This window comes from Lynx canadensis, chromosome X (assembly GCF_007474595.2).
Source record: "Lynx canadensis isolate LIC74 chromosome X, mLynCan4.pri.v2, whole genome shotgun sequence".
Lineage (NCBI taxonomy): Eukaryota > Metazoa > Chordata > Mammalia > Carnivora > Felidae > Lynx > Lynx canadensis.
Window position 1 is genome coordinate 58,898,815 of NC_044321.2, and position 15,270 is coordinate 58,914,084.

At 45.2% G+C, this 15,270-nt stretch overlaps 1 protein-coding gene across 1 annotated transcript in view; it reads left to right on the plus strand.

The window, feature by feature from the left end:
• SLC16A2 (solute carrier family 16 member 2) overlaps positions 1–14,311 on the plus strand; it is a 158,017-nt gene extending 143,706 nt beyond the window's left edge. Inside the window, exons 2-6 of the mRNA XM_030305928.2 lie at positions 805–949; positions 4,495–4,945; positions 5,945–6,088; positions 9,881–10,109; positions 11,735–14,311. Of these exons, the coding sequence (XP_030161788.1) occupies positions 805–949; positions 4,495–4,945; positions 5,945–6,088; positions 9,881–10,109; positions 11,735–11,955 (1,190 nt within the window). The 3' untranslated portion in view covers positions 11,956–14,311. The remainder of the gene's footprint in view (positions 1–804; positions 950–4,494; positions 4,946–5,944; positions 6,089–9,880; positions 10,110–11,734) is intronic.
• Positions 14,312–15,270: the final 959 nt, after the last annotated feature.

Genomic DNA, 15,270 nt, shown 5'->3' on the forward strand with positions numbered 1-15,270 from the left:
AAAAAAATTTTTAATGTTTATTTATTTTTGAGACAGAAAGAGAGAAAGAGCATGAGTGTGGGAGGGGCAGAGAGCGAGGGAAACACAGAATCTGAATCAGGCTCCAGGCTCTGAGCTATCAGCACAGAGCCTGATGCAGGGCTCAAACACATGGACCATTAGATCATGACCTGAGCCTAAGTCAGACACTTAACCAACTGAGCCACCCAGACACCCCTGTTTATTTCCTATGCAATATTCATGGAAGGGGTTCCAGATTAGAGAGAATTTTGCTCCATGTAATTATCTAGGGACCCAGACAGAACTGATGGCAGTTCTTCCAGTCTTAATACATGGCTTGCAAGATGACTTTGCAGTTGTAGCTCACAGGAAAGCAGAAATATCATGGGAGTTTTTTTATGGTCCAGGCCTGGAAGTGGTGTGTATCACTTTTATCCATACTGTATTGGTCAGAATTCAGTCATATGGTCATACCAAAGTGTTTGACCAAAGTGGTGGAGAAATGGAGTGCAGCCATATGGTGGCTAGCTAGAAGGTCCCACCATAGACTTGATGATCTCTAAAGGCCCTCTGACGCAGCTCTGAAACTCTGGGTATGTTTATTAACTAGACTCCTGGTTCCCACATTGCCCTGCTACAAGTGCTTTGAAAATCACCTAACTTCTCTGACCATTAGGGACTAGAAAGATGGCAATGAGGCCAATGCAATGACCCCTGTGAAAGGTCAGAGAAGAACTGAGATACCAGCTGCACCACCAGGTACCACATTAAGTTAAGTTGTCTTTGTGCTTCTTTTCTCTGCAGCCTGGGTAGGAGCCCTCTCAATGGGCATGATCTTCTTCTGTTCTCCCATTGTGAGTATATTCACTGATCGTTTGGGCTGCCGAATCACAGCAACTGCAGGGGCTGCTGTCGCTTTCATAGGCCTCCATACCAGCTCCTTCACCAGGTAAGGCTAGGAGTTGCTGGCCATTTGCCCAAGGCTGAAGGTTGGCTTCTTTCTGGGCTTCAACTAGGGATACTCATTGAACAATCCTCTGTGGTCCTTTCCATGTAGAGTTCTCAAGACTCTGCTCCTGAGAATCATTGTACAATGGGATTCATCTAGGTAGGTTCTCCAGGACACATTGATATATAATATCCCCAAAAGAGGACCCAAGAGTTCCAAAGTGGTGGGTGGAGCCTAAGCTTGAGAGTTCATGAAACTGGGCCTAAGTCCACTTTGGGCCACTAAATGGCTATGGAACAATATATTAGTACCATTCCCCTATCTGGGCCTCAGTTTCTATATCTGTAACGTGAGGGAGTTAGACCAGATGGTCTTTTCAGGTCTCTTCCAGCTCTGCCATTCTATTCCCCCTTCCATGTGCCACACAACACATGACCTCACTTGCCTTCCTGGAAATGAGCTTCTGGAGTGAATCCATGTGAAACACCTACCATTACAGGATTCCTGAGGGAATCTTATATTGAAAAAGAAGTCAGCTGAGCCCAAGGCTGTTTAGCATTTCTGGCTCCTTTCCAGGTATTTTTGGCTGCCAATGTATGGATAATTTGGGAAAGAAAAAAAAATCATGTCTTGGGCATAAGAAAGGATGTTTAGCAGCATCTCCCACTGGGGTATAGATCTAGCACCCAGCTACCCAGCTAGGCCTAGGCTAACCTCAAACTCCAGTGCAGTTGGTCCTACTGGCAAAACTTGGTAGTATCAGGCAAGAAGCAGGCTATAAGTTAATGTTCTGGTTTCTTTCTGCCAATCCTGCAGGATCATGTCTGCAGGCGAGGGGAGAAGTAAAAACCCTCCACCATGGCCTGAGGAATATGGAATTCCTAAAGAAGTCTGTTGGCTTTCAGCCAAAGATGCTTTGGAAGTTATTATACCTCCTACTTCCAATCTGCCTGGGCTGGTATATGAAAATGCTGGCCTGGAGACATGGGTAACTTGTCAGAGACTTGTTTTCTGAGCTTGGCTCACCAGAGAAGGACTATGGTTATGCTCTCTAGGCCTAAGGTTCCACTCAGAGTGGAGAATAATTGTGTTCTGCCACAACTGGGCCCTCTGAGGGGGATCCAGCTTTCCTTATGACTTGAGCATTTCTGGCTACTCAGCCTACCCTCCAGCAGAGCTTGTATATGACCTACAATGATTTCTTGGCTTCATCCCATCCAATTGGGACAGAGGAGGGGAAAACCATGTTCTGCTTGGAATGTGCTCAGCCCTCCTATGGCAGCAGCTCCAAGCCCTTTCAGGATCCCTCTGGTGGTTGGCCTCATTTGCCTTCAGTAAGCTGGTGCCTGGCCCCTTGAGGGAAGGAGCTAGGCCTCAGAAGTGGCTCCAGTCTCGGCACTACACAGCAGAGGTCTGTTTTTTAAGGTTGAGCTGAGCAAAGTATAAACAAATTAGCAACATACAGATCCCACTTCTCTTCCAATACACGTGAGCTCGGTTATAGGAGGGGAAAGAGCTTAGATGTATTTTTTTCTGGCATTCTTCTTTAGGCACATTGGAGTAGGCATTCTGTTTTCCAGCCCCTAAGCCCTTCCCCACCCCCTTTGCCTTTTCTGTAAGAACATCTTTAGAGCCAAGAATCTTTCTGAATGGCTTCATGTCTGTTGGGAAAGTGGTTCTGCTTGTGACTAGAGCTCCAAGTCATCCCTCCTGTTGTCTGAATTCAGGCTCTGAGTTCCATTGGATGACATGAGGTGGGACAGAGTGCAGTCAGGGCTGGAGATGCCTTGTCAAGCCTATTCAGGGGCTTCCTTCCTTCCTTGAGGCCCATCTAGAAACAGATCCATCAGATAGCACTCTGAACCAAATCCCATGTTTTGCCCTCACTTGTCCTCTCCTTGAAGGTCTACTTTAGACCTTCTTAACTCCTCTCCCTTACACAAGGTCCCCAGACCAAGCCAATCCCAAAAAATCTGACAGAAGAGGAGCAGTTAGTTTAGCTATGTATTCCAAGTGGAGGCAACACTTTTGAAACCAAAGCTTTTGCTCATATCCAGTGAATGTAAGCAGATGAGAAGCAACCTTGCCATTTGTAATGACACAGTTGGAACTAGAGAATACTATGCTAAGTGAAATAAGTCAGTCAGAGAAAGACAAATACCATATGATTTCACCCATATGTGGAATTTAAGAAACAAAAAAAAACATGAGCAAAGGTGGGAAAAAAAGAGGGAGAGAGGCAAACCAAGAAACAGACTCTAAACTACAGAGACCAAATTGATGGTTACTAGAGGAGAAGTTGTTCAGGGGATCAGTTAAATAGGTGATGATTAAGGAATGCACTTGTTGTTATGAGCATTGGGTGTTATATGGAAGTGTTGAATCACTATATTGTACACCCAAAACTAATATTATACTAACTGGAATTTAAATAAAAACTTAAAAACAAAGAAAATCAATGGTGATGCAGTTGTCTTACAACTGTTGAGTGTTAATACATCATCTCTGCAGCATAGACCTAGTGCTTTAGTATAAGGACTGGGTCCATCTACGGGGACCAACCGCTTGACCATGGAGAGTATTAGTTAATTAAGTGGTCAGATAAGATCTGTTGTAAAATATGTGGAGTCTTCAAAAAGAAAACAAAATTCTTCATTAGGTTGTGTGAATATTGTCTAAGGGCAGATGGCTGGCCAAGGTAACCTTCCCATGGCCTTTACTCTTTTGAAACTTTGCCTTCTGTTACAGAGGCTTAAGGCCACAGCAGAACATAAGAGTTTTAAGCCAGAACCTATCTTACTTGGCCAGGCCCACAACTTCTTTGAGGCTCCACTTCCCATCAAGCAACTAGGCTACTCTGAGAGGCTAATCCATATCATGTCCAGCAACAGGAACAAGGCTCTGGAAGTTAAAGGGACTCCTTACTTCAGGATCCCCAGGGAGATCATCTAGGACCTATAGTAAAGGGTCATGGGATATCCAGACCTTGGGCAGGGTTGGAGATAAGGTGTCTCTCAGCCATTTTCTGAAATATTAAGGGCCCCTACCATGGAAAAAGGTAGTAGAGTCCCATGGAGGATCTTGACTTTCCAGGATCTTGGCTTCTTGCAGACTTTTGTTACTTGGGATAAAGCTTTGGCTATCAGCCTACCCATGGTGTCTAGGTGAGCAGTAGGTGAAACTGTTTTAAGGCCCTGTCTTACTCCTTATAGTCTCTTATCAAGCCATTGCATAGGTTGATTCTGGCATTCTTTTCAACGATTCTCTCTGATTGGGTACTATGATTCAAACTAGAGTCATACAGACCAAGAGTCAAGTCCAAGTTTCCTGATCCTGTTATGCTACATTGGGTGAATTAGTTCTCTGAGCCTCTGTCTCCCTATCTGCATTATTATTAAGTCCTGTTCCTTGTCTTTTCTGAGGGTAAGTGGTAAGTGGGGCTGTGGGTTAAGGGTGGGGTATGCAGGTCTCAGGAGGGTGAAGGGAAAGGGCAGACAGATTCCTGGTCAGGCTGCTGAGAATAGTTCTTGGTGTTTCTCCCACAGCTCATTAAGCCTGCGTTATTTCACCTATGGGATTCTCTTTGGTTGTGGCTGTTCCTTCGCCTTTCAGCCATCTCTCGTCATCCTCGGCCACTACTTCCAACGCCGCCTGGGTTTGGCCAATGGTGTGGTGTCTGCTGGAAGTAGCATCTTCTCCATATCCTTTCCTCTTCTCATCAAAACACTGGGGGCTAAGATCAAGCTCGCCCAAACCTTCCAGGTGCTGAGTACCTTCATGTTTATTCTTACCCTGCTTTCACTCACCTACCGGCCACTCCTACCCAGTTCTCAGGACACCCCAAACAAGAGAGGTGTCCACACCCTGTGCCAACGCATCCTGGCTCAGCTTAGAAAGTACTTCAACATGCGAGTGTTCCGCCAACGTACCTACCGCATCTGGGCCTTCGGGATTGCTGCTGCTGCCCTTGGCTACTTCGTTCCCTATGTACACCTGGTAAGGAATATTAGGGTGGGCCCACCTTACCTCTAGGAAGCTGCCCTTGGCCTGCCTGAAGTCCAGAGAATAGAGGTGGAGGACACTAGAAGGGCAGAGCTGGGACCTTCGGTAAAAGAGACCAAACAGTGTTTGAAGAGACCCAAAGTGGGAAAGAACACAGACTGAGGGAAGATCTCAATGGGAAATGGGTAGAATTCATAAAGGGAAAGTCCATGCCTGTTTCCCCCTTGATAAATCTAGATAGATTTTTCCCCCTTGATAAATCTAGATAGATTTTCAAGAGAAGATAAGCATCATTGGGATTGAGAAGACTGGCTGAGATGACCCAAGGGCAGGGTTTTCTAAGAGTGTGTTCTGTGGAATGCTGGTCTTTGTGGTCAAATGATTTGTTTAGGAAACAATGTATAATCAATCTCTCTAGCTTCGTATTGTCACAATCTTTTAAAGGTACTAAAAAATCAAGCAGTAAAAGAAACCCACTTGGCTTCATTTAACCATTATCCACCCAAATTATACTACCATAGAACTGTTGGTTATAGTCCAACTATTATCTTCCATAGATCTTGTGTTTCTTAAAACACATGTCTGGAAATTTTACATGGAAGTTAGTTCTCTCCCCTGGTGACCTGCTGTTGCCCCAGGGTATCAATTCTGGGTCAGGGAATGGGGAGATTTGGGGGGAGCCCTTGGGTTTTCTTAGTTGTTAAGGCTGTATTCTGTCCTTCAAGCCAGGGCTTGGAGATACCCACTCCCCTTAGCTGTTGCTCAGAAGCCCAGAATCCAAAAAGCCAAGGGATATGAAGCCTTTTAAGCAATTAGAAGTAGCCAGAAAGCTTGTTCTGGATCTAGGGCTACAAAGGAGGGGGTTGAAGGGAAGGGAGCTCTTGCTGTGGTCCAGGAAAGCAAGCAGTAGAGGGTTCTGGATATACCAACAGTTAACCAGTCAGCTCCTTTTCTTCCCCCTGTCCTTGGGGGTCCTGGTGTTATGCTTTTCAGATGAAATATGTGGAAGAGGAATTCTTGGAAATCAAGCAGACCTGGGTGCTCTTGGTGTGTATTGGGGCTACCTCAGGCCTTGGGCGTCTTGTGTCGGGCCGTGTCAGTGACTCCATTCCTGGACTTAAGAAGATCTACTTGCAGGTGAGTGTTACCACCTTGCCCTGATCAGAGTGGTGTGGGGAGGAAAAGCCTGCCACAGATGCTAGGTTACCCCCAGCCTTTGGGATAGAATGGTAGGTTGTATCATTACTATGCCCTGGGTGCCAGCTCTGACACAAGCTTGTTGTTCAGCATGGGAAAGTCAAATTCTCCAAGCCTCAGTTTGCTTGGCTTTCAAATGAAGACAGTCATCTTTGTTCTGCCTCCTTCATCAAGATGGAGTAAGGATCCAGTGAGAGCACTGTGTAAATCGAACCTATAAGAACACTTACAAGAAAGCGTTTATTAATAATGGTTCTTCCATCTGAAATAGGAAACCTGAGGCTAGGAGTTAGATGCTGACTCCCATTGAGGACTGATATCCTTGTTACTCCATACTCTCTTGGAAGGTCTTGGGCATCTATAGTACTCTGTGGCCCAGTGTTTCTCTCCTCTAAGCCAGCAGGACCAAGTCAATCACTTCTTACATTTCCAGAGTTACTTGCACCAAGCATTGGCTCTCAAATATTATCCTCTTGATGGACGCAAAAATAGTGCCAGAAAACACAACCTTACTTCCCCTCTCTGGGCCTCACTTTCCTCATTTGTACAATAAGAATAATTCTTGCCCTTCCTATCTTACGTTACAGAGGAGGATCAAAAGAAATATAGGTGTAACCAGGATTTGGGAAGTAAAAAGCTGTTATAGCCATGCAAGATTTTAATCCTTTGGACAGTAACACAGTGCATCATATTGCGGACAGTTTCTGTGTGAACTGAGCTCTCGTCTTGCTTGGGACTACTGCTCAAGCTGTCTGTCTTTGTTTACCTGGCAGCACTAATGTCTCTCTGACCCTTGCTCATGCTTTTTGCTCCTGCAGCTTGGTTTACCACAATGTTTTCCACAAATGTGTAACCCTGTGAAGGGACAACATCAGCCCTTCAAAACATGTGGTCACAAATAATCCATTAAGAAGGTGGTTGAGTTCTGACTCTCCTGGAGAAGCCCTAAAAGCACTTCCAAGGGGCCCTGACTATTCTCATAGTAGGGATTTCTCTGTCTTCTGACAGCTTCAAGTGTTTTCCTAAATATTCTAAGATGTCTTAGACAAGAATATGATTAAGGATTTCTGTTGTGTTTAACTCTGTGTTAGATTTGCAAAAGCTGGTGAATCTTCTTTGTCAGAGCTGGGGGTGACCTTGTGGTTTATCCAGTCCAACCTCTCATTACACAGAAACTGAGAGAAAGACATACAGACAGTCATGGCAAAGTTGAATTCATATGTAGCACTTTTCTCATATTTCACTTTATACTAAGTGATGGGTGGCAGAGCCATGTTCTAGAGATAAGTAACTTGACCAAAGTCAACTCAAAAGACTGTGATTGAGATAAACCAGTTATGAAATTTTGAATTCCAGGGCAAATATCAGGAATTGCCTTATCTGGGTGGCTTTTTGTATAGGAGAATGTATGTCTTTTTCAGCTTCTTCCACATGCCACCCCTGTATGTCTTCCCTGTCAGTATCAGCAGCTCCAAGATGCTAACAGTGCTGGCACTGGGCCAGGACTTTATCTTGAGGAAAAGAGCAGCCCCTGTCTAGCCATATAGCTCATTTCTCATTACAGTCCCTAGGAGAGAAGTAGGGCCCAAGCAGCTTTTGCTGTCTATTGTGTAGAGAAAGTTCCAAGGGAGGTGGAGGCATTAACTAGTCAGAGGCAGAACTAGGCTTAGGACCCAGTGCTTCTGCTGATCACTTCCCCTACCCACCCAACATTCTCTCCCCTTTTCCAGTCTTACTTGACCCAACTTTGCCACTTAGAGTAATATAAAATAATCTTAGAATGTTATAGCTGAAATATATCTTTATCAATTATAGTCCAACTGCCTCATTTTACAAATTGAGGAACTGAGGCCTAGAAAGGGAAAGATGAGTCCAAACTCATCTTTCTGGCAAGTGTCTCAGGCTAAGAACACAAGACAATGGATAAACTCCTCTTGAGCTGCTCAAGATACTCCATCACAGGAATTTGCCTCCCATTCTCCCTGGGTCAGATACAGGAGTATAGGCTTGGGAGAGGAAAGGAGTGTACATAACTTCAGGTTCTGAAGAGATACCCACTAGACCATGTAGTTCCTACTATTGGAAAAGACAGGCACATGTATCTGATATACAGACTTCCCCTTGACAGTCTGCTAGAAAAGAAATGGTGACAGCCTGCAGGACAGCCTCACTTTGGGCCAATTCTTGAGGTCTGATTCTCAGTTTAAAGAGAGATTTTTAATTTCTGAACTTTTCAAGGCCTCATGGAGGATGTTAAGCAGCAGCTAGATACAATAGGTAGTAACTGGAGATGACAGAAATCAGTTAATGGGATCCTCTGTGTTGTATAACGCTATTAACTCTTAGTTGCCATACCATTATGGCTTGGTTGATAGGTGGATCTGGTTTTATCTTCTAGTTGTGCATGAATCTCCTAGAGGACGAGCTGGAATATCAGGGTTCTTATTCCTAGATTCCACCTAACTATCCCAAAACAGCCTAGGCAAAGTTCAAAAAGTTTTCTAGCAAAGAGATTTCCTCACATGGCATGTCCAGGACATTTGTTATCCTCTCTGAAAACCAACCAATCAACCTAACAAACCCACTGCCAGTACAATACAAAATCTTCAGGGCTTGAAACAGCCTTGACCCTCCTATCCCATCCATGTGGTGGTTTGGTGATTTACCCTTACTCTGTGGTCACTTACACTTCCTGGGTAAGTTTACCCTCCTGTGTGAAGCATTAGAAAATCCTGGGTCCTGTTAAGGCTTTGGTAAACAGATCAGGTCTTACCCCTGACCCTGCGATGACCTGGCTCTGCTGGCTACAGTGGGTGAGAGGAGGGGTTTATTTCCCTGCCTGCAGCCCAGGTCTTCAGTCTGGCTCACTGACACAGGTTGCAGATGACCTTAATCAAAAGACCAAATGTGTTTCCAGTTTCTCTTCTCTCTTTTGAGTGGGAAAAACCAGCCTCTGGAAAGGCAGCTTCTTTGTTTTAGAGTCATTTTGCTCAGCCCAAAGAAAGCCCAGTGGCTAGTCAGTGCCCCTGAACTTGTTTCAGCTCCCAAGACCCCCTCCTAGTGTCTTGGTTCTCCTTAAAGTCCCCTTTGTTGTCTTTGCATGGTACCCAACCAAGTCCAGAGGACCCCACAGCCATGCTGAGATGGGTGGTGTGTCTCATGTCCTAAATCATAAGGAACCTGGGTGAACCTCCCAATGGTCTTCTTCATGCCAAGGTGTTTTCTAAAAGTGGACACCCAATAAATGAGCGCTGCGTCCTTTCTTATTTCAGAAAGCTCTGCCTTCCATTCATGCCCCCATCTAATCATCATTCAAGTTATCCTCATTTCCTTCTCTTCCTCTTCTCAGACCTTAATTGGATCTGAGAACACCAGCATGATCTGATCCCAGACCCTAATACCTGGGCAGCCAAACACAAGATCAGAACAACAGCAATTTCTTTTAGCTTAGAGTCCAGTGAAAAGACAACTTCTTAAGGGTGGGGCCATGCCCCTTACCTTTTTAAAAAATGTTGATGGAATCACAGTTAAGTAGGGACTGTCTTAAAAACTTTGAATCTTTCAGTGCAGGACTTAGGGCCTACGTAATTATTTAGCCCAACTGCTTTCTCTGCTGACACTCCCTGTCCTAATTTATAGATGGTAGAAATGAAACCCTGAGAAAGGAGATATGATTTGCTATGTGGTCTTGACTGACAAGCACAACATGACCTAAGGTCCTTGCTCCTCCAGGTCATCTCCTTCCTGCTCCTGGGCCTGATGTCCATGATGATTCCCCTGTGCCGGGGCTTTGGGGGCCTCATCGTTGTCTGCCTCTTCCTGGGCCTGTGTGATGGCTTCTTCATCACCATCATGGCCCCCATCGCATTTGAGCTGGTGGGCCCAATGCAGGCCTCACAGGCAATTGGCTACCTCCTTGGCATGATGGCCCTGCCGATGATTGCTGGGCCCCCCATTGCAGGTGAGGCTGATACTACAGGGAGGGCATGAGTGTGGGAGTCCTGTCTTCCCTGGGCCCTAGCAATCCTGAGTACCTCTGCTGTAAGTCCTTTTTTTACTCTTATTCTCTATTTAAGCAGCCTTGTCAAAGTGTATGAAACCTCTTACCTCTATTGGTGGAAGAGGTTAACTACAGTATATGTGCATGGATTCATTTTTTGGGAATGGGCTGTTCATGGCTCTCTGTTTCAGTGGGGTTTATTTTAGACAGCCTGGATAATTCCAGGAGGGTAAAGAGAGAAATGGGTTTGGCTTTTTGATCATTCTATTGGTTCAGTGTCTTCTATCTTTCTCTTTATAAGCAAATAATTATTTGCAAGGTAGTTGGGCAGAAAGAGAAGAGAAAGTGGACCCTGGCTTCATTAAGACTTAGAGATGCTCCCCCTCCTTCTCTATTGGCTTCTGAACTAAGCCTGTAGAAGAGACTTTGATTAAAACCAAATCCTAGGACTGGGCCAGTGAGGCTTACTTCTAGCAGGTAGTAGGCAAAGTGTTCGCTTGCTGTCTTTCAGTATTCTCAGTTTCCTTCTCCATTCTCCCAAAAGAGCATTGTTGATACCCCAGGGGACATAGGAAACAAGGAAAAACAATGAAAAGAGAACTCCATTTCTTTTCTTTAGGATTTAATGCAAATATTGATTTGTGGGTTAGCCTTCCTAGGCTATCCAACTGGGCTAACTCAACAAATATCCCTTGAACACCAATTGTGTGCAAGGTGTTGTAAGGGCATGTCATGCTGTGTGACAGTGACAAAAGCTTCCACCCACGCCCTTGTGCAACAGCCATGGGGCTCACTGAAGGAGGGGAGCCTCTACCCAGCCCCCAGTCCCAGAGGTGGATCCCAGAATCCACATCTCTTTCCATTTTGCTTACCATCTAAGCAGCCCAAGGGCCTACTTTCTTTTCCTCAGTAGTGTTTCTGTGATCATCTTTCCTGTGAGGTGCCCCATGTTAGCTTCTGAAGGTAAGCAGGGGAATACTTGCATACCATGCCAAACATATCCATGTTATTAGCAACCTATAGAAACCCAGAGGGGCCAACCATATCTATAACTGGATGAAGGATATACAAACAGCCTTCCCTTAGGGTGAATGGGAACTTCAGAGAAAGGGCACTTAAGAGAAAGAGAAAATAGAAACTTAGCTGAATTGTTCCATAAGAACACTCTAGCCTAAGTTGGGGGTGGAGGGTATATCACTATAAATCAAGTCAAGACTTGGCCATCTTCTGTGGAACTCTTTTGAACTAGCTTCCCTCCTAACTCCATACCTAGGAGTGACTGGAAGTCAAGCTGTAGCTTCATGAAAGTAAAAAATGGAGAACTTCAAGAGAAGCTTCATTAGCCTCTTTCATAATAAGCATTAACCTCAAGGGCCTGCAACTCCATTACCTCAGAGAGGAGCCACCTGAATTTGTAACAGAGGTTTTATTTTTTTCATTGCGAATGTTTAAATTGAGGGGATCCTGGGTAAAGATAGTGCAGGCCAAGATCCACTGGATAGGCATTGTGATGGCCCCTAAAAGAGGCAGATAGCACCTTTGGGCAAAAGGGCAAAGCTGAACTTGACTTGTCTCTCTTATTTCAGGCCTCCTCCGCAACTGTTTTGGGGACTACCATGTGGCCTTCTACTTTGCTGGTGTGCCCCCAATCATTGGGGCTATAATCCTCTTCTTCGTCCCTCTGATGCATCAAAGGATGTTCAAGAAAGAGCAAAGGGATTCCAGCAAGGATAAAATGTTGGCCTCTGATGCAGACCCTAATGGGGAGCTGCTGCCTGGCTCCCCCATCCCTGAGGAACCAATCTAATGTGTTTTCCTTGCCATTGTGTGCTTCTCCCCAACCCTTTCCCTTCACTCCACCCTGCTCAGCTTTTACATTTTTGCCATCAGCACACTTGTTCTCAAACATGCACACACAGCAGTTCAGACACCTGACCATCCCCTTGGAGCCAAAGCTCCTGTTAAACTCATTAACCAAATTCTCCCTGTTAATGCCTTTAAATTTGCCAGGGTCCTTCTCCCAGGAGCTAGAAAAGCTTGGGATCCCCCTGGCCTTTGGAACATCTCCATATACTTTCTAACACCTGGAGATGGTACCTCCTGGCCCCAGATTGCTAGTCACCCACTAAAAGCAACTTCCAAAGGTGCTACTGTGTCCCTCGGAGCCTGGTGGGAAGACCCAAGACTCTGTGTGCTCAGGATTTCCTTGTCATCTGTCCTTGGAAACCATTGGTAAAGGGGAAGAGAAAGGGCAGAGAGGCAAAATCAGACAATGAGCCTTGCTTAATCTCAGAGCCTCTGAGGGCTGTGGCTTCCCAAGAGCTGTGGGTGACATCACTTTACAAGTGTACAAATAGTTTCCCCATCATACAGTTGGTTAACAGTCCGCTTCTTTCTTCCCTTCATTTGTTTCCTTTAATGCTTCTTCTCCCTTCTCTTCCCCCTCTATTTCTTTTTATGACTGTCATAGATGCATGGGTGCTTGAAGACAGGAGGGATCTAGAGCTTGTGCCAATCAGCCTCACCTTGGCCCAGCCCACCCCTAACATGTCATTAATTCCACTCATCTCAGGCTGAGCCACATCTTACTTTTTAGCTCAAGCTTCTATAATTATAAACTGGAAGAGTAGAATATCACATAGGGAAAGGGATCTTAAACACCATAAAGCTCCACTCACTGATTTTTACAGAGTTTCCAGGCCAGTGCAGTAACTTGCAGGCACTACCAGCTCCCCATCCTTATATTCATCTGTCAAAATGTGAAGAAATTCCTTTCATTTCAGCATGCAGAGGAGGACTGATGATGGGGGAGGGCATGATTGGGGGAGGGGCAATAGTTATTGACCTGGCAAAGGACCAACTCCTCCATCTCTCATTATTCATGATAGGTTAATATTACCATCTGGGTCAGGGCAGGAAAGGGACTGTTTTAGGGAAAATCCCATTCCCAACCTGGATGCCCCAAGGGTAGAGGCAGCAGCTGCATGTAGTGTTGAACAATTTCTCTTTGGAAGAGGGAAGCCTCCTAGCCTTTATCACTGAATGTGTCTCCCATGCTGGGCATTCTGAGCCATTCTGCTTAGCAGGCATTAAAGGTGCCAGGAAAGGTAGCGTCTGGACCATCTTAATCCCTCTGAAATAGGTGCCAGATGTTCCCCTATGCCCAGATTCTGGGCAACACTCTTGCTGAAGAGCATTCCCAGCCAGGCTGTGTCCAAGCTAGCACAACTCACCCCCTTAGGAGCTCAGTTTCTCTCCTTACTTGGTCTCTTTGTGTCTCTTTCTCCCTATTCTGGGCATTTGTCTGTTGTGCTCCTGTTACTCTAATCTTTCATCACCTTCTTGTCAGGCATCCTTGGCTGTTACTAGGAGCTAACAGTGACTTGCCACCCTAAGACAGGGCCATCCCAGGGACAGAAGGATGAGGTTGCCTGTGAGGAGCTCCAAAGAAAACAGTGGTCCCCACCCATAACATTTTCCGCTACAAATAGGCAGCTGTGGCATGGTGGGCCTATGATGGCTTCATTCAAGTCCAAAGTCCTGTATGCCCTCCGTTGGTCCTAGTCCAGCTTTTATCAACCCCCCCAAAGGAAAACCCACTGGTTCTTAGACCTGTGGATAGGAAGGGGCCTAATTACTATCCTGTTGGCTCCAAAAGCAGTGGAACAGGGGGAGCTTGACCCCAGAAGCCTTGTAACTGACCACTGAAAATGGAACAACAAACCCCTGCTCTCATTCTTCCTGTCCTTCCCCTACCAAGTCACTAAAGGGCAGTTCTGTAGGGCCTCAAGGTAAAGGCCTTGAGGTGAGCACCTTTTGTTGCTCAAGGTGAAGATAGCTCTTAAAAATCAGGTGCCAACTACTTCTCTCCAGATGAAGGAAAGACATTCACAGGTCGCAAATCTGCCCTATCAGTTGTCACATGACATAGTGGGATATCAGTTTATTTCTTCCACATATGTGCATGTACATGTGTGAGCTTGTGTGCTTTTGGAGAGAATGCTGGTTGGTGAAAGCAGCTCAGTATTAATATTTCGGGAAGGATGCAGCCTCTAATGCACCACAGTTAAATCTAGGAAAACGAACAAAATTTGGGAGCTTGAGATCTGGGACATTTAAATCCTCAAAAGGTTTGGAACAAAATAAACATATCTAAAAATCTAGATTTGGTATGTGTGTTGCCTACAAGGGTGAAATACTCTTAACCTAGTTAACAGCAAGAAGTTTGGCTTCAGAACTGAAATTTCGTTTCAAATAAAATTTCTGCCAGGGTCTATACTCTCTATGAGAGCAGAAATTGGAAAAGGAGCTATATAGGGGGTTTGGAGCTGGGTGGATTCTAATCTAATCTAATCTAATCTAATCTATTCAGGATTAGATTTTTAGGAGCTCTAAAGTAGAAAAGCAGTCACTTTACAAAATGAGAACACAATTAGTGGCTGAGGATCAGTGGAGGCCCCACCAAGGCCACCGCCTTGGGACTTACATGCCATGTTGAAAATGGACATAGACCTTAGCAACAATCCAATTTAATCCTCTCCCTTGTTATCAATGGAGAACCTGAAGGTACTGGTATAGCTGGGTTACACAGCCAGAACAGCAACAGACCCTGGAATTGAGGGTGATGCAAAAGAGAGACCTACAACAATGACAAAAGATGGGAGTAACTTGAGTCTCCCTTGTCCACGTTCTGCATTGAATTTAAGTGAGGAAACCTGAGGCCTAGCGATAGTAAGGGACTGAGCAAGTTCACATAGTTCATCAGTGACAGAGCCTACTGAGACTTGGACTCAGGTAATTGACTTCCAGTCCAGTCCAAATCCCTTATTTTACAGATGAGGAAACGAACTCAAGAAGGGGGAAATAATTTGTGTACTTCATTTAACAACTTATGTAGTGAGCTCATTTCCCAAAGGATGTCAAAAGGACCAGCTCCAAGCAAAAAAGAAATCTGAACAGTTTGATTTTAGCATATCACGTCTTTTCAAGATTACCCTCACCCTCAACCAACACATGCATTTGGTGTTCTCTCTTCCTAAGCACTCAAAACCTTCATGCAGCCTTGCCCTTGGAAAGCTGGCCCCACTTACTGCTCTTCCATCTCCAGTAACCCAAGAGGTAC